This window comes from Rhinatrema bivittatum, chromosome 2 (genome assembly GCF_901001135.1).
Source record: "Rhinatrema bivittatum chromosome 2, aRhiBiv1.1, whole genome shotgun sequence".
Taxonomy (NCBI): domain Eukaryota; kingdom Metazoa; phylum Chordata; class Amphibia; order Gymnophiona; family Rhinatrematidae; genus Rhinatrema; species Rhinatrema bivittatum.
Genome location: NC_042616.1, coordinates 623,704,980 through 623,732,155, shown reverse-complemented (window position 1 = coordinate 623,732,155; position 27,176 = coordinate 623,704,980). Strand labels below are relative to the sequence as shown.

At 49.3% G+C, this 27,176-nt stretch overlaps 1 protein-coding gene across 1 annotated transcript in view; it reads right to left on the bottom strand.

The window, feature by feature from the left end:
• MCM4 (minichromosome maintenance complex component 4) overlaps window positions 1-27,176 on the bottom strand; it is a 114,637-nt gene that overhangs the window by 81,777 nt on the left and 5,684 nt on the right. The window contains 6 exon segments of the mRNA XM_029591250.1: window positions 4,306-4,426; window positions 4,879-5,099; window positions 6,358-6,496; window positions 23,444-23,539; window positions 23,629-23,724; window positions 24,288-24,389. Of these exon segments, the coding sequence (XP_029447110.1) occupies window positions 4,306-4,426; window positions 4,879-5,099; window positions 6,358-6,496; window positions 23,444-23,539; window positions 23,629-23,724; window positions 24,288-24,389 (775 nt within the window).

Sequence of the window (27,176 nt, the reverse complement as noted above, 5' to 3'; positions counted from 1 at the left end):
AATCACATCGAGCGCTCTTCCCTGATCCAATTTTCTGATTACCCAATCAAAAAAAAAAAAAAAAGTCAGTTTGGATTCACCAGGGGAAGGTCCTATCAGACCATGCTGCCTCAAACTGAGCAACCCACCGGATTGTAGATAATTCATTATCCTTTCCTTCAGCAGAGACCCCATTAATTTTCCCACTGGCTAACCGGCCTGTAGTTACCAGCCTCCTCTCTGCTCCCACTCTTCTGAAGTGGGACCACTGCCGCTCTTCTCCACTCGGCACCACCCCCGTTTCTAGGGATCTATTTAACAGATCACGCAGCGGACCCGCCAGCACAGCTCTGAGCTCCCTCAGTATCCTAGGATGAACCTCATCAGGCCCCATGGCTTTGTCCACTTTCAGTTTTCCTAGATCTTCCCATACGTTCTCTTCTAGAAACAGAGTTTTGTCTGCTCTACCCCATCCACAGTCTTAAGTAGTGATGGTCCTTCTCCAGGGTCTTCTTTAGTGAACACTGAACTAAAGTATTTGTTTAATATTTCTGCTATTTCTTCATCTCTCTCCATACATTGATCCTTGTCTTCTTTCAATTTCACTATACCTTTTCGGACCTTTCTCCTTTCTGTGATATATCTGAAAAATGTTTTGTCACCTCACTTTACCTGTTTGGCAATCCTTGCATCTGTCTGACTTTTTGCTTTCTTACTTACTTTCTTCATCTCCCTCAGTTTCACCAGATATTCTTCCCTTTGGTTCCTCTTTTTGGGATCCTTTATATTTCTTGAATGCTACTTTTTTTGCTTTTATTATGTCAGCCACCTCCTTTGAGAACCAGGTTGGATTCAGATTTCTTTTACTTTTTATTTTTCTAACATATAGATTTGTTGCTTTTGTAATTGCTCCTTTTAATTTGGCCTACTGTTCCACCCATATTCTCCCTGTCTTCTAGTTCTACCTCCAGGTACATCCCCCATTTTGACAGTCTGTATTTTTGAAATGCAAAATTTGGGTCGTCGTGTGACTTCTCCATATCCTATCTGCGATGTCAAACCATACTGTTTGATGATCATTGGTGCGGAGGTGAGCACCCACAGAGAAATTAGAAACATTATCCCCATTAAATGAGCACTAAGTAGAGTATAACTCCCTCCCTCGTGGGTTCCTTTACCATTTAAGAAAGCCCCTTGCAGGGTATCCACTCTCTCTCTACTTATGGTAGATTCTGCAGAAGGGATTTTCCAGTTTACATCCGGCAGATTAAAGTCTCCAACAATCAACAATCCCTAGCACCTCCTTTTTGACAGAAGTAGCGGTTGTCAGCGGGTTTGACAGCCAACGCTCAATTTTACCGGTGTCGGTTCTCGAACCTGTTGACAGCCACGGGTTCGGAAAACAGACGCCGGCTAAATTGCGCGGCAGTCTTCCAACCCGCGGGCCATGGGCAGATTTTTAATTTTTCTTTTTTTGGGGCCTCTGACAATATCACTATGATATTAAGTTGGAGGGTGTACAGAAAAGCAGTTTTTTCTGCTTTTCTGTACACTTTCCCTGTCCCGGCCGAAATTAACTTCTGCCTTTGGGCAGGCGTTAATTTCTGAAAGTAAAATGTGCGGCTTTGCTGCATATTTTACTTTCTGTATCGCGCGGGAATGACTAATAGGCCCATCAACAGGCGCTATTAGTTTCGGTGGGGGGGGGGGAGTTGGCCACACGTTTTTTCCCCTTACTGTATAAGGGGTAAAGCTAGCGCTTTACCCCTTATACATTTGGCCGTGCAAAAACGCGCAGCCAAATGGAGGCAACAGCCCGTAAGTAAAAGATTTTCATTGGCCAATTTTAATAAGTGCACTATTTATTTTCATCTACTTTGGGGATGCCCATTTGTAGACTATTATACTTAATGAGTACTTATTAAGAGTGATTTTGATTTGTCTGTATATTTATTAATAAATTTGTACTGGAAAAAACAAAAAACAGCCCCAGTTAATCCATGGCTGTAAGTCCTTGCCATGCTTGCAAGGCTGTGGGGTTATTAAAGGAACATACGAAAGGAAAGTTTTTGGAAAAGCGTAGTTTGAAATCTGTTTTTTTCTTTATGTCTGATTTCTGTCATGGTGTAACGCGTTGCAGTGAATGGAGTCTGAATTAAAATTGTAATGGAAGTTTCAGAACTTGAAAGGGCACTGGGAGCTGGAGAGTTAACTGTGTTGGCAGGTAAAGAGAAGTTGGGAGGTATGTAAAGCTCCAGGTGATTTGAGGGGGGAGAACTGGTTTACAGGAATTGCTTTGTTTGAAAGGTATAAGCTAAAGTTGAGGAGAAATGTTACCGAAAGTGAATTTAATTTAGTAGATTCTTGCAAAAAGTTTGGTTTCGTCAGCTTTTTCTGGATGGTTAATATTGAATTTAGGTAGAAATTAAGAGGGTAAAGAAATACTTGCATGTGAGATTTATAATGAAGGTAAATGGCTTTGAGGCTCTCTTGTTCCTTTCTCTGCATATATGTTTGGGTCCTGAATCAAACTACAGGGTGTAATGAAACACAGAAACATAGAAATGATGGCAGAACCACCCCAAACTGCCCATCCAGTCTGCCCAGCAAGCTTTCACAGCTATTTTTCTCATATTTATCAGTTTGCCGAGGTCAGGGCCCTTATTGGTTCTAATTTCCTTCCACCCCTGCCACTAATGTAGAGAGCAGTGCTGGAGCTGCATATAAAAGTGAAGTATCAAGCCTAATTGGTTAGGGGTAGTAACCGCTGAGATAAGCAAGCTACTCCCACGCTCGTTTACCCAGCCCGTGCAATTTAGTCCTTGTTGTTTGTCTTAATATAAAGGAAAATTGGTTCTTACCTGATAATTTTCGTTCCTGTAGTACCAAGGATCAGTCCAGACTCCTGGGTTTGGCCCACCCACCCCCCTAGCAGATGGAAATAGAAGTTTATTAAACAAACTCTGCCTCATATAGGCTGGTGTCATCTACAGTCTGGCAGTATTCTTCTGTCTCCAGCAGGTGGAGGAGATGCCAAACCTACAGTCTGTGCTAGAGTCTATTTAGAGACAGGATAGGGAGTTACTTAATTAAAAAAAACAAACAAAAAAAAAACCCACCTTCTTTGAAGGAGTGTACGGGACCGCAGTGTGTGCCTGCAGGTCCTAGTCTTTGCCTCCCAGGGGGGTGGGAAGTCCTGAAGGGACCATCACCCTCTGGTTCCAGAGGCTGCTTAGGTACTGGGGGAAATCGACCCTCTCTTTCCAACGTGAGGTCCCCTGGGGGTGATACCGGGGAGCCCGGCTCACTCCCCCCCCAGTGGATCCAGGACCCAGAGGCAATTTGGCAGGTATTTAAAAAAAAAAAAAAAAAAAAAAAAAAAAAAGGTTTTAATTCTCTTCCTTGTTGGGCTCAATTCTCCCTTCCCTCCGGTCGCATTGGGGGCTGGTTGCTCTCCGTTTCGCCGCATTTAGGAGGGAGGCCAATAGATTTTGTTACTGGTAGGCATGCTGCGTCGGGCCGCGTGCAGGGCCTGTGAAGCCGTGCGATAGTTTGTGTTACTTGCCATCTTATTTCTCATGTCCTGGAAGAACTGGATATCGATCCTCCCCCAGGAGTCCCCAGAACCCAGTGCTGCTTCCGAGAAGGGGGACCCGGTTTTGGCAGGGCTCTGCCCACCAGCTAAGACATTTCCTTTCCATCCCGTGCTCCTCCAATTATTACCCAGAGAGTGGGAAACTCCGGAAGTGTCCCAGAGGGTAGGCAGAGCCATGGATAAACTGTGCCCGCTCCCGGAGGAGTACTTGGAACTCCTCAAGGTACCTAAAGTGGATGCCTCGGTGACGGCCGCCACGAAGAGAACTACCATTCCGGTTACAGGAGGAGCCACCCTGCGAGACTTGCAAGACTGCAAACTCGAGGTCTATTTAAAAAGGGTCTTTGAGGTGTCCGCCTTGGGAGTCCGGGTGTCAGTGATAACTTTCTCTGTCTATCTCTGCTGAAAGAGAAGCAAAATCCAGGAGTCTGGACTGATCTGGGTATGAACAGGAATGAAAGGTTGCCAGTACAGCAGTACATGAAGGTGGCATCCGCAAATCTGTTAATCTTTCTCCATCTGCTGGTTGGCATGCATAAGCCATTTGTAATGACTTGGCCCACTTGGATGAAGAGGAAATCTCAGATTTACAGTTCATGCTTTTAAATACTTGCTCGTAAAGGTGTAATATGTACAGGAAGCATATCGAGTTTTACTTGGAAGAGTGTTTTGTACTTTAAACTATTTTTGTGTATAAGACGATGAGAATTGCTAACACACATGAACCATACCTGTAACATTGACCCGATCACCAGGCTGCACCCTGTCAACAAGGTCATTGTGTGCAAAGAGAACTACGGTGTGAGGGGTCTGCCCTGCTGGCATGTCTTCAGGAGACTCTTGCAGTTTGATCTGGCACATAAAAGAAAAAAAAAATAGATATGGACATATTTCTAGTTTTAAAGGAGATTATTGTATAAAGTGTTTGAAAACTCCTCTATCTTGCCATTCAGTCCAGTGACTGTTGGAAATCTGACTAAAATAGGAGGTGTTGCTGTGCTAAGTCTCATCAAAAACCCATATGGGGAAAAACAGGATGCATACAGAACAAAAGCTGACATGGCAATCCAATTTTTAAAGACAGGGGGTGTGATCATAATAAAAGGATATACAACATTTTTATTATACGATCTAGTAAAAACCTGAATAGGACAATAAACAAACAAATAAATAAATAAAAAGACTTGACGACCAAACAAGGAACAGCATATCAACCAATATACTGATATTTTGTTTATCTAGCTAATTCTACTATTTTAAAATTTTAAAAATGACCTGCACTTTGCATGGAAACTGCCACTCACCATCTGTTTGTCGGAGAACATGGAACGGTTATGGACAAGCGCCATGCTGTGGGTGGTGTTGCAGTGCTTGCACACCCCCGGCTCTGAGATGCGTCCTCGGTCTATCTCCACTCTCATGCTGAAGCAGCACACCTGGCACCTGAAGAAGGCCTCCTGCATCTCTGGGATGAGCTGCGACGTCCGGATCACCATTCCGCTAATGGTTATCAACTGGTCAATGTCTGAAGTCAACAGCAGATACATTCCAGTCAGGCTCAAAAATGACAGCACCATTCCTGAACAAAGTTTACAGAGCAGCCAGCTCTGCACCTTGAGCTCTACTAACACATCTGGTTTAAAGGACAACCAAAATAAACAAATGAACTATGTTTTTACATTAAATGGATGAATACTCAAAAATATTAAACCTTTAGTATGTAAATTTGAATTTGCTTATCCTGATCACCCCAAAAACCAGGCTTCTTGGTAGATGGAAGGCTGGAGCTGGCTTTCACAAAGCATTCTTCCACCCCAGGTTGAAGTGGAACAGTCCCTCACAGCTGCAGAACAAAGCTGCAACACAATTTGTGGAAAATCTTGTGAGAAATCAGGCAAGTCCAAAGTGTCCTCTTGAGTCAGAACAAACCTCTTTTCTCCACTCCTAAGTGCCACTAATTCAGATGTTCCTCTTCACCATGAGGCTCCTTTGGATTTTCAAGGAAGGCTAAGGCTAGAATGCTCACAAAGGATTATTTGCATAAACGTGGTGGCTTTCCCCTACCAGCACAGGTTTTCATGGGAGGTTTTGGTTTTTTTTGAACTTGCTTCCTTTTCCCAATTGCATCTGGCTTGGAAGGTGGAATGGCCTCAACCTTCAATTATGAGGGCAAATTTTCGATAGCTTTGGAAGTTGCCCTCTCTATATATTCGATTTAGATCAAAGTTGTATACACTATGAATGATTCTGGAGTGCATCTCATTATTTTTTTTTATTGTGGCATGCAAAAATTAAAGAGAAGTGTGGGGGGGAATCCATGAAACTTTTTGAAGCTGAAAAGGGATCCGTGTTCCCTGAAAAGCAGGGAACCTCTGCCCTAAGTCACATGCCTTTATAGGACATCAGGAACAGAAAGGCTCAGTATGACCTGCATTCAACACCAAAGCTATGTCCAATGGTCTGAGAGGCCAGGTCATTCATGACTTAGCAATCTTAACGACCTGAAGAGTATTCACCGATTCTTTCTAATACAAGAGAAACCAGAATACCCTTCACCCAACCACCAGAGCAGCAAGATGATGATCACTGGAAAGTTTGTTCAGTTATTAAGGGAGGACAATATTTAGCCCAGGACCAACATAATGCCTTCATAGACCAGTTGCAAAGTGGAAATGGGGACATTTTCTCATCATTTACTCTAGTGTTTTCAGTGGGACTACTCTAATTCTATTACTAAACTGCTCCTAGTAACAAACAACATCGAAGACACAAGCCACATTTACCCTCAGGGTTCAGGCTTCTCATGTTCCTGGTCTTTAGCGCGTTGAATGGTCTGACTTGGATTTGATGCTCTAAGATAGAGTCAGGATAGTGGTCGAAAAAGATCTCGTTAACAGCCATGTCAAATGTCGGGATCACTTCCTGCACAATACAAACAAAGTCACACCTCTTTTACTATTTGAACCCAATTTGCTCTTTATGCCCTTGGTACAGGAAGCCATAATTTTCAGGAAATAAATGCCAAGGCTTTATAGCAACTGGAACAGCAGGCCACCAGAATTAACACACAGACTCAGAGTCTGCATGGAAAGACTTACAGGTAGGTCAATTTAAAAAACTGAAACCTCTTCAGACTACAAGGTAGATACAACTTAATGTTTCACTGACTCATGGAGTCTACATTCTAGAGACCCAATTTCTATTTATGAATCATAGATGCATATGGAAAACTTCTCGAAATAACGGAATTCCAGATGCAGTTAGCCTGAAGAGATCATGTACCCTTACAGTCCCACGTGTCCCCTTTCAAACACATGCAAGTAAACTGTTCTTACAAAACTTAAAACACATCTGCACATACCCACAAATTCATGAGTTTTTAGTAGGGAGTTCTTCCTAAGAGAAATAGCCAATATTTATGGGGGGACACGACACAGATTTAGTATTATTGTGGGTTTTAGCCCGCTCCCCCATATGGGAGCCTGAAATGATGAGCTCTCAGATTATATAAACCCCTGTCGGGGTGGCTTATGCTATGCTCCTGTTTTGGTTAGCTTTATTTAAAATATTTATATACCACAAATCAAAATTTCTAAGTGGTGTCCATAATTACTTCCATAAAGACAATAAAACAGAACATGAAAATTGGTTCTTACCTGCTAATTTTTGTTCCTGGAATACCACAGATCATTCCAGACAAGTGGGTTTATGCATCTCTACCAGCAAATGGAGGCAGAGAACAAAAAACTTTGAGGCACCGCTACATAACTGAGGGTGCCACCTGCAGTTCCTCAGTATTGATCTGTACCCAAGCAAAAAAAAAAAAACCAACCCACAACTACTCCCCTAAACAAACCTGGGTATTGAGTTGGAATGCCCAACCAAATTGACCCTTGAACTATGGTAAATATCAAAAATTTTGAATCTCAACAAATTGAGAACTATATACAACTGTTACAATGTAAACCGGAGTGATAATTAACTCTGTTATTTGAACTTCGGCATAGAAAAGTTATAAATAAATAAACTGCTTGCTGCAGAAAACAAAATTCTACTTTATTTCACCCACAACATCCAGAATCAGCTGAGGTCTTTCGAAAGAATCAAAAAGGAATGGGCATCTGGACTGATCTGTGGTATTCCAAGAACGAAAATTAGCAGGTAAGAACCAATTTCTTTCCTGTTCATACCGCAGATCAGTGCAGAGAAGTGGGATGTACCCAAGCGCCGTTACTCTGGGTGGGATCCCGAAAGACCTGCACGCAGCACACTTTCCCTAAAGGCACCCTCCTCTGGGCCCCTGACATCCAAACGGAAATATTTAGTGAAAGTGTGCAAAGAGGACCATGTTGCTGCCTGACAAATCTCCTGAGGCGACACCAAGTGGCATTCCGCCCAGGAGGCCGCATGCGCCTTAGTGGAATGTGCTCGCAACCCTTCGGGAATTGGCTGACCTTTACAAATATAGGCCAAAATGATCGCCTCCTTCAACCAATGAGAAATTGTACTCTTAAGACGCCTTGCCACCTTTCTTTGTTCCATTGCATAACACAAAAAGATGGTCAGAGGTCTGAAATTCATTAGTGACTTTGAGATATCTCAGCAGAACCCGACGCACATCCAAAAGATGAAGTTTCCTTGCATGAGGCGAATCGGACATCAGATGAGAAAATCCTGACAACGCGATAGTCTGGCTAAGATAAAAAGCAGAGACCACCTTGGGCAAAAAGGAAGGAAGGAACCGCTCACAAGGAGACTCCGCCATCAGAAATCTGCAGAAAAGGATCCCTGCACAAAAATGCTTGGAGCTCAAAAATCCGCTTTGCCAAACAAATTGCCACCAGAAAGACTGTCTTCAGAGTAAGATCCTTCAGAGAAGCTCTGCGCAAAGGTTCAAAGGTAGGACCACATAGAACCCGCAGAACCAAGTTAAGATTCCAGGATGGACACAGCCGATGGACTTCAGGACGCAAATGTTTTACTCCCTTTAATAATCGCTGTACATCCAGATGCAAAGCTAAAGGTTTACCCTGCAACCTTCCTCTGAAGCAGCCCAAGGCTGCAACTTGGACTGAGCGAATTATAGGCTAGACCTTTAGACAAGCCATCCTGTAAGAATGCCAGGACTTCGCCACACTAGTCCGTAAGGGTTTAGCGATATGGATCCCACACCAGGCCTCAAACACTCTCAAAACCCTGGTATAAGGCATGGAAGTGGAGGATCTTCTAGCCTGAAGCAGAGTAGAAATCAGCGGTTTGGAATACCCTTTCAAGCGGAAGCGTTGCCTTTGAAAAGCCAAGCCACTAGACAAAAGCAATCCACCTGTTCAGACAAGATGGATCCCTGACACAGCAGACCCCCCAGGTGGCTTAGTCGAACGGGCCCATCCACCACCAGATGGATCAGATCCGCAAACTACAGATGGTGAGGCCACTCCGGTGCTACCAGGATTACTTGTCCGCGATGTTGTTCGATGCGCCGTAGCACTCAATTTATGAGTGGCCACGAGGGGAAGACATACAACAGAATCCTCTCTGGCCATGGCTGAACTACAGCATCAATCCCTGCGGAGCTGAACTCTTTTCAGTGACTGAAGAACTTGGTCGCCTTGGCATTCTGTATTGCTGTCATGAGGTCAAACTGGGGCACTCCCCACTTGTGCCGAAGAAGGGCAAAGGCTTCCTCCGACAATTCCCATTCTCCTGGTTCCAGTTGCTGCCTGCTGAGATAATTTGCTTGAACGTTATCCACCCCCGCTACAAGAGACACTGAAAGGGCTGTGAAATGAATTTCTGCCCAGGCAACGAGCTCGTGAACTTTCTGGGCCACCAGGCGACTCTTCGTACCACCCTGTCGATTGATATATGCCACCGTCGTTGCATTGTCTGAGAACACCCGTACTGCCCGTCCCTGAAGTTGCGGGAGGAAGAACAGCATTGCTCTCCGATCTGCTATAGTCTCCAAATGGTTGATCGACCAGGACGCCTCCTCTGGGGACCATTGGCCGAGCTGCTAAATCCCGACACATCGCTCCCCAACTGCTGATACTGGCATCTGTAGTGACTACCACCCAGTTCGGAACCTCCAGAGGAACTCCCTTCTCCAAATTGGACTGCAATAGCCACCAGAAGAGACTGGATCTGGCTTCCTCCTAGAGTGGTAATGGTAGCTGAAATTCCACCAATACCGGGTTCCAACAGGACAGGAGAGCTTTCTGCAAGGGATGCAGGTGTGCAAAGGCCCAAGGGACCAGATCCAGTATAGAAGCCATGAACCCTAGTACCTGTAAATAATCCCAGACCTTGGGAATCTGCAGGTCCTGCAACTGGACTTGTGACTACAACTTCAGGATCCTCTCCAGGGTGAGAAACTCCCTGCCGATCTAGGTATCGAATCGTGCTCCCAGATAGTCCAAGGACTGGGATGGGTTCAGCTGACTCTTCGCCTGGTTTATCACCCAGTCCAGGGATTCCAGGCGCTGCATCACTCGAACTGAGGTGAGGTACTCCACTTCAATCTTCGACCGTATGAGCCAATAGTCTAGATACGGGTAGACAAGAATCCCCTTCTTTTCTGAGGGCTGCCGCCGCTAGACCATCACCTTCATGAACGTTCTTGGTGCTGTAGCCAGCCCAAAGGGCATAGCTTGAAACTGAAAATGCTTTCCCAGTACAGAACAGAGCAGGAACCTCTGATGAGCGACTCTGATAGGAATGTGGAGCTAGGCCTCCATCAGATCGAGAGACACCAGGAACTCTCCCTCATGTATGGCTGCAATCACGGTCCTCAATGTTTCCATTCGAAAATGTGGAACCCGCAATGCCACATTTACCTTTTGCAGATCCAGGATGGGCCGGAAGGAGCCCTCCTTCTTGGGAACCACAAAGTACACAGAATACCTTCCTTGACAGAGTTCCCCTTGCAGGCACAAGAAAGAGTGTACCGCACCGCTACACACTTGGCGGGTGTGGTGCATCGGGACACCACAAAGGCATCTTTGAGGGGCCGAGACAATTCTAACGCTAGCCATCTCTTATGACTTCCAGTACCCACTGATCTGAAGTAATCCTGGTCCACTCCTTGTAGAAGCGAGATAATCTTCCTCCTACCACCACGAGGGAGGAGTGGACCAGCATGCCTTCATTGGGTGGATTTAACAACTCCAGAGCCCTGTCCAGAACCTTCTCTGAATGGTCTGCGGGTTCCTTGAAAGGACTGCTGCTGTCTTGATTCTTGCTTTTGTGCCAGCTGGCGCAAAACCTCATTTCATGGAAGCGAGACCGTGACGGAAAGGTCTTCTTAGCGCCCTTCTTATCCTCCAGCAACCTATTTCCCTTGGAGTCGGCCAGATACTTCATCAGCTTCTCCAGGTCTTCATCAAATAGTAACTGACCCTTAAAAGAGGAGATTAGCCAGTTGTGCTTCTGACCAAACATCCATTAACCAGTTGCAGAGCCATAAAAGCTGTCTCACCACTACTGCAGAGACTATATTCCTAGCAGAAATGCGGAGGATATCATAGAGGGCATCTGCCACATAAGCCATGCCCATCTCCAAGTGAGCATCCTGATCTGCCTTCGGAGCAACGCTGGCTGTGTCCTGTGCCTTCTGCACCCAGCACAGACAAGCTCACTGCATAAGGCTAGTGCAGACAGCAGCTCTAAGGCTCACACCAGAAACTCCAAAAAGCCTCAACAGGATTTCCAGCTTTCGATCCTGAATATCCTTCAAAGCCACTGACCTTGCCAACAGAATGGTTGTCTTCTTGGTGATTGCCAACACCGTCGCATCCACCTTCGGCAATTTCCACCTCTCCAAAATATTCTCGGGCAGGGGGTACAATCTGGCCATAGCCCTGGCCACACGCAAGCCAGCCTCCAGGGAATCCCACTCCAAATCAATTTCTGTATTTGCTTCAGCAAGAGGAAAATCCTTGGCGGTCCATGCAGTCCCTCTGTATCAGTCTTCTGGGGTTACTTTGACCCTGAGCTTTTCCAGAACCCGAGGGATGAGAGGCTGCAATTCATCCTTGCGAAGTAACCGGACCACCCTAGGGTCATCTCCTTCGTCTAGAAGACCCTCGTCCGCATCCTGGTCCCCCAGCACTCCAGCCTCAGAATCTGCACCTTGACCAGTAGCCTGGTCCATGGAAGGATCCTGTTGATCATGGCTCGATAGATCCTGCGGGTTAGGAGTTGTTGGATCTGCACCCTCTGAATTGTCAGAGGAAATATCATCCCCCCCCCAGGCACGGTCCAGCCCCAAAAGGCGCAAGATGCCTGCTTTCCGCGAAGGCGCTGTAGACTGAGGTTTCTTAAACCCATCTCAGGCTGGCTGGGAGGCTGGCCACTTAGCTGCCAGCTCCTGTCTGGCGAGATAGGCCTCATGCATAAGCAGAACAAAATCTGCAGAAGAGCCACCACAGTCCACCAGCAACACGCGCGCGAAACTGTCATCCGCGCCCATAGGCACCTCCTCACCCCCTCCTGATGCCTGCAGCATGGAAGAAAGTGGGGGACGGGAGTCCCTGCCTTCCTCATCCAAGATAGGGCTCCTGCCACGTGGAGCCAAAATGGCTGCCGACTCTTCACACACAACCCCCCCCCCCCCCGGGGCCTCCAGTATGAGTGCAAGGCCTGCTCCTAGTTGTCTGTGAGGAGGTTCCCACACCTCCACTCATACAGGCCAGGCAAAGAAGGGCCGCGCTGAGGCTAGAGTGCCTCTGGTGTTGGCAGCCAGGCTGAGAGCTAAAAATAAACAGGAGAGCAGGAGAAAAAAAGGAAAATTAGTTTCTTACCTGATAATTTTCGTTCCTGTAGTACCAAGGATCAGTCCAGGACACCTGGGTTGTGACTCCGCACCAGTAGATGGAGACAGACTAAAACTTGTGGGCGGAGCATATATGCCCCTGTGCCAGTCACAGCCCCTCAGTCATACGTAATGTCAAAGTAGAAAAAAACCATAAGGCAACCAAAACTCACCATACAAACTTGGTAGGTAAACGAAAATAAATCCAACACCCCTATAGGAACCAGACTCCCCAACCGGGAGAGCGAATAAACAAGGGGCAGCGTACTGAAAACAATAATGAGTGGACTCTCCGGTACTATAGCGCAGCACTGCGGGCGGGATCCTGGACTGATCCTTGGTACTACAGGAACGAAAATTATCAGGTAAGAAACTAATTTTCCTTTCCCTGTACGTACCAGGATCAGTCCAGGACACCTGGGATGTACCAGAGCTACTTACCGAGGGTGGGAAGCAGAGAGTCCCGCTCGGAGTACCCTCTCTCCAAAACCCCCAGCCTCAGTAGCCAGAACATCCAACCGGTAATGTTTAATGAAGGCATGCATCAACTTCCAGGTAGCCGCCCTGCCAATCTCGGGAGGCCCCACCGATAAGCTGCCGCCCAGGACGCGGCCTGGGAACTAGTCGAATGAGCCCGCAGACCCACCGGAAGCGGCTAACCCTGTACCAAGCACGCGGAGCCAATGGTCTCCGTAGACCAACGCGCGACCGTCGGGCGGGACGCAGCAGCCCCTGGCTTTGGCCTCGAGAACAAAACGAACAGATGGTCGGTTACCCGGAACGGATTAGTAACCTCCAAAGAAAGAAGAAGAGACCACCGCATGTGCAGCTTCCGCAGTTCCCGGAACTGGGGAGCAGTGGAGCAGTGGACTCCCCGACCCGAAACGCCGGTAACTCCACCGACTGATTCACTGGAAAGACACCACTCTTTGGGAAGGAAGGAAGGGATCGTCTGCCAGAACACTCCGGAATCGGCAATCCGCGAGAACGGTTCCCTACAGGACAGCGGCAATCCGCGAGAACGGTTCCCTACAGGGCAGCGCCTGCAACTCCGATACACGCCGAGCCGAGGCAATCGCCACCAACAAACCCCCTCCTCAAAGAAGGTCCGTAGTAGTTGCACGCTTCAATGGCTCAAACGGAGCCGAGCCTAGGTTCCAAGACGGACAAGGACGACGCAATGGAAGACGGAGACGTCGAGCCCCCCGAAGAAAAAGGAAAATTAGTTTCTTACCTGATAATTTTCGTTCCTGTAGTACCAAGGATCAGTCCAGGACACCTGGGTTGTGACTCCGCACCAGTAGATGGAGACAGACTAAAACTTGTGGGCGGAGCATATATGCCCCTGTGCCAGTCACAGCCCCTCAGTCATACGTAATGTCAAAGTAGACAAAAGCCAAAAAGGCAACCATAACTAACCATACAAACTTGGTAGGGAAACGAAAGAAATCCAACACCCCTACCGAAACCAGACTCCCAAACCGGGAGAGCAACTCAAGAAGGGTCAGCGTAGACTCCCAAACCGGGAGAGCAACTCAAGAAGGGTCAGCGTAGTGAAAGAAACAATAAAGAGCGGACTCTCCATTACTATAGCGCAGCACTGTGGGCGGGATCCTGGACTGATCCTTGGTACTACAGGAACGAAAATTATCAGGTAAGAAACTAATTTTCCTTTCCCTGTACGTACCAGGATCAGTCCAGGACACCTGGGATGTACCAGAGCCAACTTACCGAGGGTGGGAAGCAGAGAGTCCCGCTCGGAGTACCCTCTCTCCAAAACCCCCAGCTTCAGTAGCCTGAACATCCAACCGGTAATGTTTAAAGAAGGTATGCAACGACTTCCAGGTAGCCGCCCTGCAAATCTCTTGAGGCGACACCTGAGAAGATTCCGCCCAAGACGCAGCGTGAGACCGCGTCGAATGAGCCCGAAGACCCACTGGCGGCGATTTTCCACGCAGAAGATACGCAGAACCAATGGCTTCCTTGAGCCAACGGGCAATTGTCGTGCGGGACACCGCAGCACCTTTCTTTGGACCCGAAGTCAACACAAACAGATGATCCGTCACCCGATACGGATTAGTAACCTCTAGATAGCGAAGAAGGGACCTCCGCACATCTAGTTTTCCCAAGTCTTTCGTTTTCGGGTCCGAAGACTCCCCAAACATGAAAGCGGGAAGTTCAATCGACTGATTCAAATGGAACGACGACACGACCTTAGGAAGGAAGGAGGGAACCGTCCGCAAGGAAACCCCCGAATCGGAGATGCGCAAGAAGGGCTCCCTACAGAACAACGCCTGTAATTCTGAAACACGACTGGCTGATGCAATCGCCACCAGGAATACGGTCTTCAACGTGAGATCCTTGAGCGTATAACGTTTCAGGGGCTCAAACGGCGCTGAGCATAAGGCTGAGAGTACCCAGTTGAGGTTCCAAGACGGGCAAGGGGCCGCAACGGAGGACGGAGGTGCTTAGCCCCCCTAAGAAAGCGGGAGATATCTGGGTGGAGAGCCAGAGAGACTCCCCGGACCTCACCTCGCAAGCACCCAAGCGCCGCCACTTGGACCCGAAGGGAATTGCACGCTAAACCTTTGGCGAGCCCCGCCTGGAGAAATGCCAAAATATCAGAAATAGAAGCGGGATTCAGACCCCGCTCCACGCACCATTCCTCAAACACTACCCAGACCCGAACATAAGCCAGGGAAGTAGACTGTTTTCGGGATCTCAGCAACGTAGTAACGACCGCATCCGAGTAGCCTTTTCTTTTCAACCGGTACCTCTCAAAGCCATGCCGCGAGACAGAAGTGATCCGCATCCTCCAAACAGACGGGGCCCTGCCGAAGAAAGCCCCGCGAACCCCTGAAGGCGAAGGGGGGCGGCCACCGACAACTGGCCAGGGAAGCACCAACGCGTCGACTCCCTCTGCGCCCCTTTCGCGACGTCGACTGTAAAATCTCGGAGCCTTTGCGCTGTGCCACGTGGCCATCAGATCCATGTGGGGCGTTCCCCAAGTCTTGCAGATGAAGAGAAACGCCTCTTCCGCCAGCTCCCACTCTCCGGGATCCAGACGGTGACGGCTGAGAAAATCCGCCTGGACGTTGTCGACTCCTGCAATGTGGGACGCAGCGAGATGGCTGAGATGCCGCTCTGCCCAGAGCATCAAGAGCCACGCCTCCTCCGCCACTAGAGGACTTCTTGCCCCGCCCTGGCGATTGATGTAAGCCACGGTGGTAGCGTTGTCCGACAATACCCGGACCGCCTGTCCGCGTACTAGGGGTAGAAAAGCATGCAGCGCCAGACGGACCGTTCTGGTCTCCAGCCGGTTGATAGACCACCGGGTCTGCGACTCTGACCACAGACCCTGAACCGACTTCCCTTGGCACACTGCCCCCCAGCCGGAAAGACTGGCATCCGTGGTCACCACCGTCCAGTCGGGCACCAGAATGGACACTCCACAGGAGAGATGCTTGGAATCCCGCCACCAGCTCAGGCTGGCTCGCGCCTGACCCTCGAGAGGGAGAGGTAGATAAAAATCCTTGGAAACCGGTTTCCAGCGGGAAAGCAATGAGGACTGCAGCGGTCGTAGATGAGCGAACGCCCAAGGGGCTAACGCCAGAGTGGATGCCATAGACCCCAGAACAGTCAGGTAATCGCAGACTCGTGGCCGGTGTAGCGACAGAAGACGTAGCACCTGAGACTGCAGATTGCATATCCGTTCCTGAGAGAGAATCACCTTGCCTCGCTTCGTGTCGAAAAGGGCTCCAAGATACTCCAAGGACTGAGAAGGTTCGAGATGACTCTGTTGTAGTTGACCACCCAGCCCAGGGACTGCAAGAGCTGTAACCCCCTGGTCACCGCCTGCCAACACAGACTCTGAGACTTCGCTCGGATTAGCCAATCGTCGAGGTAAGGGTGAACCAGCAGGCCTTCCCGCCGCAACTGCGCCGCCACGACCACCATCACTTTCGTGAATGTCCGAGGCGCTGTCGCTAGGCCGAACGGGAGCGCCTGGAACTGGAAGTGCCTGCGCAGAATGCAAAACCGCAGGAACCGCTGAAAAGCTAGATGGATGCCTACATGAAGGTATGCTTCTGTGAGGTCTAGGGACGCCAGGAATTCGCCGGGGCGCACTGACGCGATCACGGAACGAATGGTTTCCATCTTGAAATGAGGAACCCGAAGGCATCTGATGACTCCCTTCAGATCCAGAATGGGGCGGAAAGAGCCGTCTTTCTTGGTCTAACTCGTAGCCGTGTCTTATCACGTCGAGGACCCACTGATCCGACGTCATGCTGGCCCATTCCTCGAGAAAGAAGGAGAGACGCGCCCCCACGTTTGGGACAACGTGCCGAGGCCACGAGGAGGGATGGGCCGGCCGGACTTCATTGTGAAGGCTTGGCCCCCGCACCCGACGGAGCCCCTCCTTGCCGGCCAAAACGCTTGCCCCGAAAGGACTGCTGTCCCTGGTACTGAAAAAGCCCTCTGTCCTGCAGGGGTGAGTGAACCGGGCTCCCCGGTGTCACCCCTGACGCTGCTACTAGTCCAGCCGGGTCCTCAACCCTAGCAGCGGCCTCCACCTGGGGAGGGTAGTCCCCTCAGGACCTCTCAACTCCCCAGGGAGGCAGGGCAACCGGGACTAAAATTAACCAAATTAAACAAAAAACCCAATTTACAGAAAAAAACCAAATAGGCCTAATAGAAAATAAAACCCAAAAAGCGAACCTGACTAACAACCAGAATCAGGCCCGACAGGGCTGTGACCGGACCTGCACCACCTACTGGAGACAGAGTAAGACTGAGGGGCTGTGACTGGCACAGGGGCATATATGCTCCGCCCACAAGTTTTAGTCTGTCTCCATCTACTGGTGCGGAGTCACAACCCAGGTGTCCTGGACTGATCCTGGCACGTACAGGGAACGGGAGATATCCGGATGAAGACCCAGAAAGGTACCCCGGACCTTACCCCGCAAACATCCACGCGTCGCCCCCGGGACCCGCAGCGAACTGCACGCCAAGCCTTCGGCCAGAGCAGCTTGAAGCATCGTGAGAATATCCGCGACCGAAGCGGAAAAGGGATCCACCCCACGCTGCATGCACCAATCCGCAACAACCTGCCAGACCCGGACAGACGCCAGAGACGGAAACCGCTTCTTGGACCTCAGCAACGTGGCTATCACTGCAACTGAGGAAGCTGTTGTTTCCCCAGGCGATGCATCTCAAACCATGGCGCGAGACAGAAGCGCTCCGCATCCTCTAGACAGACAGGCCCTGAAGTAGGAGCCCCGCGAACCCCTGGAGACGAATGAGAGACGTCACCGACAACTGGACGAGACCTGCGAACCACGGACGACGTGGCCACTCCGGTGCCACCAGGATCACATGGAATGATTGCAATTCTATGCGCAGAATCTTGCCTATCCTCGGCCACGGGGACGGGGAAAGCACGTAGAGGAGCACGGCCGTCAGCCAAGGAAGTACCAGCGCGTCAACGCCTTCTGCTTCCCGTTCTTGACGCCGACTGTAAAAATGCGGAGCCTCCGCGTTGTTCCACGTGGCCATGTGGGGCAGACCCCCCACCGTTCGCAAATGAGGCGGGAACGCATCGTCCGCCACCTCCCATACCCCGTGGTCCAGATGGGGTCGGCTGAGGAAGTCCACTGGAACATTGTCGACCCCGGCAAGGTGGGCCGCTGCGATGGAGCCGAGAAGGCGCTCTGCCCAGCTCATCAGCAGTCGCACCTCCTCCACCCCCAATGGACTCCTTGTCCTCCCTTGGCGATGGAGGAACGAAACCGCTGTTGCATTGTCCAACAACACGCAGAACCGGTTTCCCCCGGCACTCAGGGAGAAAGCCTGCAGAGCCAGGCGTACCGCTCTGGTGTCCAGCCAGTTGATGGACCACTGCGACTGGACGGGGGGACCACCGGCCCTGCACCGACTTGCTTAGGCAGACCGCTGCCCAACCAGAGAGGCTGGCATCCGTCGCCAACACTGTCTAGTTGGAAACCAGCAGGGACATACTGCAAGGGAGATGTTCCAAATCGAGCCACCAGTGAAGACTGGCCCTCGCCTGGGCCGTGAGCAGAAGTGGAAGCGATAGGCGAAAGCCTTCTGGTCGTAGATGAGCAAAGGCCCAAGGAACCAACGCCAGGGTGGACCCCATAGACCCCAGGACTGTCAGATAATCGCAAACCAGCGGCGGCTGAAGACTCAATAATCAACGCACATTAGACTGAAGCTTGCATGCATGCTGCCTGCGTGGTCCACCCTTCAAGATGGAAAACGATTCGGCCAGAGATTGTCTCGGTGTGGCCAGACCAATTCCTGGCCTCCTTGGATCTCACAGAGGCGTACCTCCCTGTCGGCATCCCACCGCATGTCCAGCGGTCCCTCAGATTGTGCATCTTAGGCAGGCCTTACCAAGTCCGGGTTCTCCCCTTCGAACTCGCCACGGCTCCTTGCACGTGTACGAATGTAATGGTAGTCGTGGCGGCACAACTTCGACTGGAAGGGTTCCAGGTACACCCCAACTTGGACGAGTGGCTGATTCGGGCCAAGTCCGAGGGTCGATGCCATTGGTTTACCCCTTTGAGAACCTAGATGGGCCGTGCCGTCCTTCTCCGGGACGAGGTAGTTAATGGAATAACGGCCTGCGCCTCGCTGATTGGGAGGCACGTGGAGAACTACTCCTAAGGCCTCTAGGCGCTGGAGGGTGCGGTGCACCGTCTCCATGTCCTTGGACATTCGCCGGGCGACATCAGGAATTTGTCCGGTGGAGTTCGTGCAAAATCCAACTCGGAACTGTTCTTTAATACGTTGAGGACCCACTGGTCGGATGTTATTTTGGCCCATTCTGTGAAACAAAAAACAACCTCGCCGCTACGTTTGGAACGAAGGACTGTGGCTGCCTTAAGGAATGGACCAGCAGAATCTCAGTGCGAGGCCTCGGGCCCCGTGTCAGACGGAGTTCCTCTCTGTCTGTCGGAACGCTTCCCCCTGGAAGGACTGTGGCCACGAAGAGACCAGTGAAGACGTCGAACGATAAGAAGGCCCAGAGGACCCCTGGGACGAGTTATCTTGCTACCTTGGAAAATGGAACCTAGCAGAATAGAAGGACCGAGTTCTGGACCTGTCGTCTGGGAGCTTGCAAACCCGGTTCCCACCAAGGGAAAACCTCAACCTTTCAACTCCTAACTGAATAACAGCTTTTCCCCTGAAAAGCCGTGCCCCAAGGAGAGCCTTGGAGGATCCATCCGCTGCCCAAACGCGAAGTACAAGCAATCGGCGAGCCGAAAACAGCCGCGACCATGAACTAGCCGAAGTACGCCGTAGAGCATAGAGAGCATCCGCACAATAAGCGATGGCAGCCTGCAGTCGATCCGCCTGCGTGGCCTCGTGAACTGAAAGACCTGCATTCGCCTGTAGAACTTGGGCCCAGTGCAAACTAGCCCGCCTGGCGTAGTTACCACAGATGGCAGCCCGGACCCCTCAACGCTGCAACTTCGAAGATGGACCTCTGTGTTACTACCGACACTACCTTCGGAAGCCGAAAACTGTAGAAGCTCCAGAGCGTCCTCTGTCAGTGGATAAAGCTTGTCCATTGCCTTGGTCCCCTTCAGACCCAGCTCCATAGTATCCCATTCCGGAAAGAAATGTCTGACGCCGAGGAATGGAATGTGAAGGCCACTGCAGGACCAGTGAGCACCAGCAGGACTGGGTCCACGTTTGCACCAGGTCGCGAAACTGTCGGTGGGGCTTCTACCCCTAGGTCGTTGAGGATAGCCGGGTTTGTGATGGTTTGTCCGGCCAGCCAGGGCAAAACTGTCCCCGAACGCTCCATCGGCCCCCCCCAGGGGCTCTCCGGACGGATCAACCTCATCCTGTGAGGGGAACTCAGACTCCGTATCTTGCGGGACCGTACCCGGTGGTCGCCATTCCGTTGCTGGAGCCGGGGAGAAGTCTGGGCCCTCCCGGGATATCTTCTTCCGTGGACCATCCCCCTTTGGGTAGCCATGCCTCTTCGTGCGGCTGCGGCCCTTGTACTTGAGTACAGTGCGCCGTAGGAGCGCGAAAACGGCCGAAAACAAGGACCCGGGTTTCTGTTTCCGTGGGCCATCCCCCTTAGGGTGGCCATGGTACGCTATGCGCCTGCGGCCCTTAATTGAGTACCCTGCGCAGTAGGAGCGCGAAAGCGTCCGAAAAAAAACCAAACGAGGACCCCGAAGGCGAGGAGGTCCCATCCTCGCCAGCCTCAGCCAGGGACTCAGCCCCCCCGGAGGACCCCCCGAGGACCTTTGTTGAAGAGACCACGCGGGAGGCATGCCGGGATTCCCTGCCGGTTCGCGCTCAAAAGCGCGGGCTGACCTCAAAATGGCCGCCGCTCCCGCGCCGAGCGGGAAGGGGTCAGCCGGCCAGACTGAAGCGGCCAAAAATGAGCGACGGTGATCGTGCCGATCGGGATCGGCCCCCCCCGTCTGTCCCGGACGGTCCCTTCCGACCGGGACGCAGGCATAGAAAATCCCCTCTTGTGCGAGCTGCGCGCGCGCCAAACCGTGCACCTCGGCAACCAAGCGGTCGCGGTGGAACGGACGGCGGACTAACAAACCCGAAAGTACAAGAATTAAATCCTACCGCCGAAAACACTCCCCGCCTCTCGCCGAGCCGAGAAAACTTCCCCACCGGTGAAGAGACGAGGAGCCGCACAAGAAAATAAAAGTACAATGTTTTGGGTTTTTTTTGTACGCAAACCTGCCGCTGTTCAGAGTCCTGCCGCTGTCCAGAGTCCTGGGTCTCCTGCTTCTGTGGGGGGTGAGTGAACCGGGCTCCCCGGTGTCACCCCCTACGCTGCTGCCTGTGGTAGGCCGGGTCCTCAACCCTCAGCAGCGGCCTCAACCAGGGGGGGATGGTCCCCTCAGAACCTTCCCACCCCCCTGGGAGGCAGGACGGACAGCTTCCTCTTGTCACTTCTCACCTTGAATTTCTTCTTTTTTTTTTTTTTTTTTAATAAACCAAAAACCAAGAAACCGAAACCAGTAAAACCACAATGACCCCGACTAACTAACTATCAGTCGTCAGGCACGCAGAGGCTGTGACTAGACCTGCACCACCTACTGGAGACAGAGTAAGACTGAGGGGCTGTGACTGGCACAGGGGCATATATGCTCCGCCCACAAGTTTTAGTCTGTCTCCATCTACTGGTGCGGAGTCACAACCCAGGTGTCCTGGACTGATCCTGGTACGTACAGGGAACAACTGTTGCAGCTGCGTCGCTGACAAGGCTCTGGTGCTGAACGAACAGCACGAGTCTCCTCTCCCCTGATTCTAAATAGGCCCAGCCGCCAGGAGGGAAAGAATCAAAGAACTCGAAAGCCCTGTCTCCCAGGCTCCCCAGCTCCCAATGGACACACAGAAAAGGATATCTCCTGCTTCTGGGGCTCCAAGAAGGTGCAGCAGGCCAGTCAAGGAGGAAGGCCCTCAGGTGGAGCAAGAGAACCAGGGACCCCTGGCTTTCCTTCCCCCTGGAATCAAGGGTCGAATCTAGCCACGGATATCCAACCCCCCATTCACCCTGCTTGAACAGAGGAATGGCCCACGAAGATGCCTCTGGGAGGTCCGGTCTTCTGTCTTCAAGTTCCTACACTAATCTAAGGTTTGGGGGTTTTTTTTTGTATCTAACAGATTGCAGATTAATACCTCCACCATCTGTGGGAGGCAGGGACTGCAGTTGGCACTCTGTTAAGTAGCAGAGCCTGAAAGTTATGCTCTCTGCCTCCATCTGCTGGTAGGGATGCATGAACTCATTTATCTGGACTGATCTGGGGGTACAAACAGGAACATTGAATTAAACATTAAAATTAAACTGCACAGGTAGACTATAAAAACAAACCAAAAACCACAACAATGAACTCTGCACATTCCTCCTGAGTTATGTATTTGTCATCTCAAAACTGGCATAAAAAACAGTGCCTAAAAGACTTAAAACAAGTATAATATATAAATAGTAGGCCCTTTTTATAATGTGCCTTGTGCAATAAACAAGTTAATCAAAAGCTTGCTGGAGAAAGAAACCCTTAACCAATTTCCTGAATTTCTTAGGAAAGGCCCTTTGGGCCTGTAAGGATGAGGCTTGGGTATGGAAACATTGAAATAGTGCCTTAGCCTAACCTTACCAATATCATGTTGGAAACCTTTTAGGTTTAGAGAAGGAAGTTATTCCACCCTTCCTCTCTCTATTTTTTGGTTACCTTTTATTAAGGTTTTGATTTTTACTGTATGCCCAAGGGGCTCAGTATATGCCATCTAAGAGGAGCAGTGTCTCTCAATCAGACAGCAAGGGTGGACTATTGTTAGTTCTTGTGAAGGAATGGATCTGGGTTCATTCCTAGGGAGAAGGTAGTAAAGATCTGTGGCACCCATCTGGTGTAAACCACAACTACAGCATCAAATGTTGACGAGAGGCGTATAGAGGCACTCTCCCAGAATCAATGAGGGAAGTAAGGAGGAGTAACAACTCTGAACAAAATGACTAAAGTATGAGAAACAGGACTTTACTTAAGTACACAAACTGGAAAAAGATTATCCTAGATACCAAACTTTGGGAGGAAGCTTCAAAAACTACCCCATTAATTAGAAAGGATCAGAAATAAGAAACAAATTCAGTGAGACACTAAATTAAATTGGAGTTTTAAAGTCACAAATTTATCTGAAGATCTGAAGCTCTAAAATGGATAATGAACACCAAGAATCCATAGCTCAATATTTTCAGCAGCTTTCCACCTTTAATCAGTAAAAGTTGGAAACCAGATTAGCTTCCTGCGTGATTACTGCATTGTACTATAGACTTTTAATATTAAATTGACTGCTGACCAATGCTCAGCAGTCAATTCAATATTAAAAGTCTGTAGCTCAACATTAAAAGATAATCTTCCCCCACAAGGGAATGTTGGACAGCAGACTGGATTAACATCAGGAGATGACTGAACAGTTTAATCCCTTATTTGAGGTTTTTGAGGTCCTGAGAACACTAGCCCAGCGGTTACATAAAATTTGAAGACTTGCCCTACCTGAGGATAGCAGATCAGCTGTCTGTACAGGTCTTGATCAAATGATCTTAAGTGGTCACAATTTACATTCAGAAATGGCTCCCCGACCATATTAATCTGCAAAAAAATGGAAGGCACCAGTGAATGGACCTGAGCTCTGAAAGTCTGGAGACACAAGGATGGCTCAGTAGAATCAAAACATTTACCTCTTCAAGTCTCTGCATATATAGGGGCTCATTAAGATCCAAACCAGTATTCTCTTCCTCCTTGGCTGCAGGATCAACAAAGCGCTGGAGGAATCTCTGAAAAAAACAAAGGGAAGCAACTTTTAGTACCCGTTTCTCTTTAAAATTGCTTTGTTCTGGCTGCAAGCACGTTCTGCAAGAGGCAAACTTATACAGAGAGCATCTTCAATAATGTGCACTCTTCATTTGTTCTGTTTTTCTCCAACCAAGATGGCATTAAAATCAAAATGCTATTTAAAACAAAGAGACACACATAGCTACCCCTAAAAATGGCTTCCTGAGTGATTCCCTTGGTTTCCTGGAGGGGAAGTATCTTGAGATTGTCCTATACTCCTAGTGCCCACCATATTAAACCACTTGCCTGCTCCATACCACTTGCCTGCTCCATACCAACCAACTTACGTACAGGACACCTAGACTTATCTCCAACACATAGTTTGTGGACCTGTGATAAAGTTACCTATAGAAAGACTGTCAAGTATTAGACAACTGGCATGTTCAGGCCTTGCAGCTTCACTTCAGTACTTAGATTAAGAACAAAAACAAAAAAAAAAACCAAAACAAAACACACCAAGGTTTTACTGAAAGCCAAAACTATTCTGTGTGCATCACCAACCCACCTGAAACTTTTCTTTGCATGATGCTACGTTGACATCTGTTCCCCAAATAACCAGCTTCTGACCCAGAGACTGCTCACTCGTTACCAAATCATCACTCATCTGCTGCATGAAGGTAAGAGAAAAAAGAAAAAAAAAAAAAAAAAAGGTCATGCCTCCATAACAAAGTAACTCTGGTATGAGCATATTCAATGCAAGGCTTCCCCAGTGAACCTGGGGCCAGGTAGTTTTCAGGATATAGGAAGATTGGTTCTTACCTGCTAATTTTCATTCCTGTAGTATCAAGGATCAGTCCAGACTCCTGGGTTTTGCCTCCCTGCCAGCAGATGGAGACAAAGTTTTACTGACACTGCTACATAATCACTTGTGCCACCTGCAGCTCCCGTATAAACCTGTACCCAAGGACAAAAAAAATCATTAAAAAAAAAAAACCCAATTCAAAATCATTTACAAAAATTTTCAACAAGCCTGTATTCCATACCAAGAATATCTGTATTCTTCTAACCAAAAGATCCCAGCTAAGCGGACCACCACCACAGATTGGGCGGGTTCTGGACTGATCCATGGTACTACAGGAATGAAAATTAGCAGGTAAGAACCAATTTTCCTTTCCTTGTATGTACCCAGATCAGTCCAGACTCTTGGGATGTACCAAAATTCCCTACTTAGGGTGGGCCCTGGAGAGTCCCGCTCGCAAAAACTCTCGCTAAACGACACTCTGGATCCCCCACATCTAAGCAACAGTGCCTTGTGAAAGTATGCAGTGATTCCAAGTCTCGGCTCTGCAAATTTTCTGCAGCGAAACCAGCTGAGCCTCTGGCCAAGAGGCTGCCTCAGGTCGTGTAGAATGAGCTCTCAAACACTCAGGAACTGGACGTCCCTTTGTTATGTACGTGGATCCAATGGCCTCCTTGAGCCACCTTGCAATAGTAGCCTTGGAAGCCCGAGAACGTTTCTTGGAACCACCCCACAAAACAAAGATGATCTGATCTCCTGAATTTGTTATCTTGAGATATCTCTACAGAGCTCTACTTATGTCCAACAGCTTAAGCTCCCTCATGTGAGGTGCAGAAGAATCCATTTCAGGAAAGGCCAGAAGCTCCACAGACTGATTCACATGAAAAGCCGATACCACGTTCGAAAAAAAAAAACAAACAACGGGTACCAACCACAAAGAAACCTCCTGAGTCTGAAACTTGCAGAAACGGATCATGGAAAAACAAAGCTTATAACTCAGACATTCTCCTAGCTGAACAAATGGCCACTAGAAAACGACCTTAAGTGTCAAATCCTTAAGTGTTGCTCTCTGAAGAGATTCAAAAGGCACTTCGCATAAACCTCTGAGGACGAGATTAAGGTTCCAGGATGGGCAAACTCTCCTAACTGGCGGGTGCAAATTCTTTGCCTCCTCGAAGAAACGTAACCACATCTGGATGAGAAGAGAGAGCGCAACCTTCCACTTTACCTAGCAGACAAGCAAGAACAGCCACCTGGACCCTAAGAGCTGAAAGTCAAACCTTTGACCAAACCCTCCTGAAGAAAAGACAAGATCTGAGACACCAAAGATCATAAAGCTTGCACTCGTTAGCCACACACCAGGACTCAAAAACCTTCCAGACTTTCATACATGATAGAGAAGTAGACATTCTTCTAGCCTGTAGGAGTGTAGCAATAACCGCTGTTGAGTAACCCCTGCGTCTCATCTTCCGCCTTTCAAAAGCCAAGCCGGTAGACAAACGTGAGCAGCCTAGTCTGAAAATATAGGGCCTTGAAGACCCAGAAGATGGCTGAAACTAAACGGCCCATTCTCGACTAAGTTGATCAGATCCATAAACCACAGACAATGTGGCCACTCCAGGGCCACCAACACTACGTTGCCCAGATGTTGCTCTATCCACCACAACACTTTGCCTACTGGAGGCCAAGGAGGAAACATGTAAAGCAGAAGTTCCCAAGCCAAGCTAGCACACCAGAGCGTCAACTCCCTTGGCCCCATACTATCTTCTCAGACTGTAAAACTGTGATGCTTTTGCATTCAAATGAGTCACCATTAGATCCACATGGGGACAGCCCCACCGCTCGTGGATGAGCTGCATTGCTATCTTGGATAACTCCCACTCCCCTGGATCTAGCAACCTGCAATTCAGAAAATCCACCTTTGCCCTGTGATGCAAGATGCCGCTATTCGCTCCAATTGTTGCTCTACCTAAAGAATAAGCTCTTGAAACCTCCTGGGCCACTGCTCAACTCTTGGTTCCTCCCTGCCGATTGATGTAGGCTACTGTCATCGCATTGTCTGAGAAGACCCTCACCAACTGACTGTAAATGCAAGTAAAGCTAAATGCATTGCTCTGGTCTCTGACTGACAGACCAGGAAGCTTCCTTCACGGACCAACTGCCCTGAACAAACTGCTGCTGACACACCTCACACCATCCAGATAGACTGGCATTGGTAGTAAAAATTATACAATCCGGAACTTCCAGGTCCACAGCTCAAACCAGATTGGAAGTCAGCAGCCATCAGGACAGACTGTCCTGAGCAGTACCTTCTAGCAGCAACAGAGCTCGCTGCAGAGGTCTCATATGTGCAAAGCCTATGGCACTAACTCCATGGTTGAAGCCATCAAACCCAGGACTTGTAAATAATCCTAGACCCTGGGCACCAGTGGCACCAACAAGCACTGAATTTGACCCAGCAGCTTCAGAACACATCGCTGAAAGACTTTGCCCTCGTGAGTATCGTAATAAGAGATGGTTATGCATTGGAATTTGCTCGGCCCATCTGCGATTTATTTATAATCTCCCCCTGTGGGTCTTTAGAGAATCGATTTGTGGTGCGAGAGACACTAGACCGGTTGCGGATGTTAGGGATGATGGTTCTAGTCCCCTGAG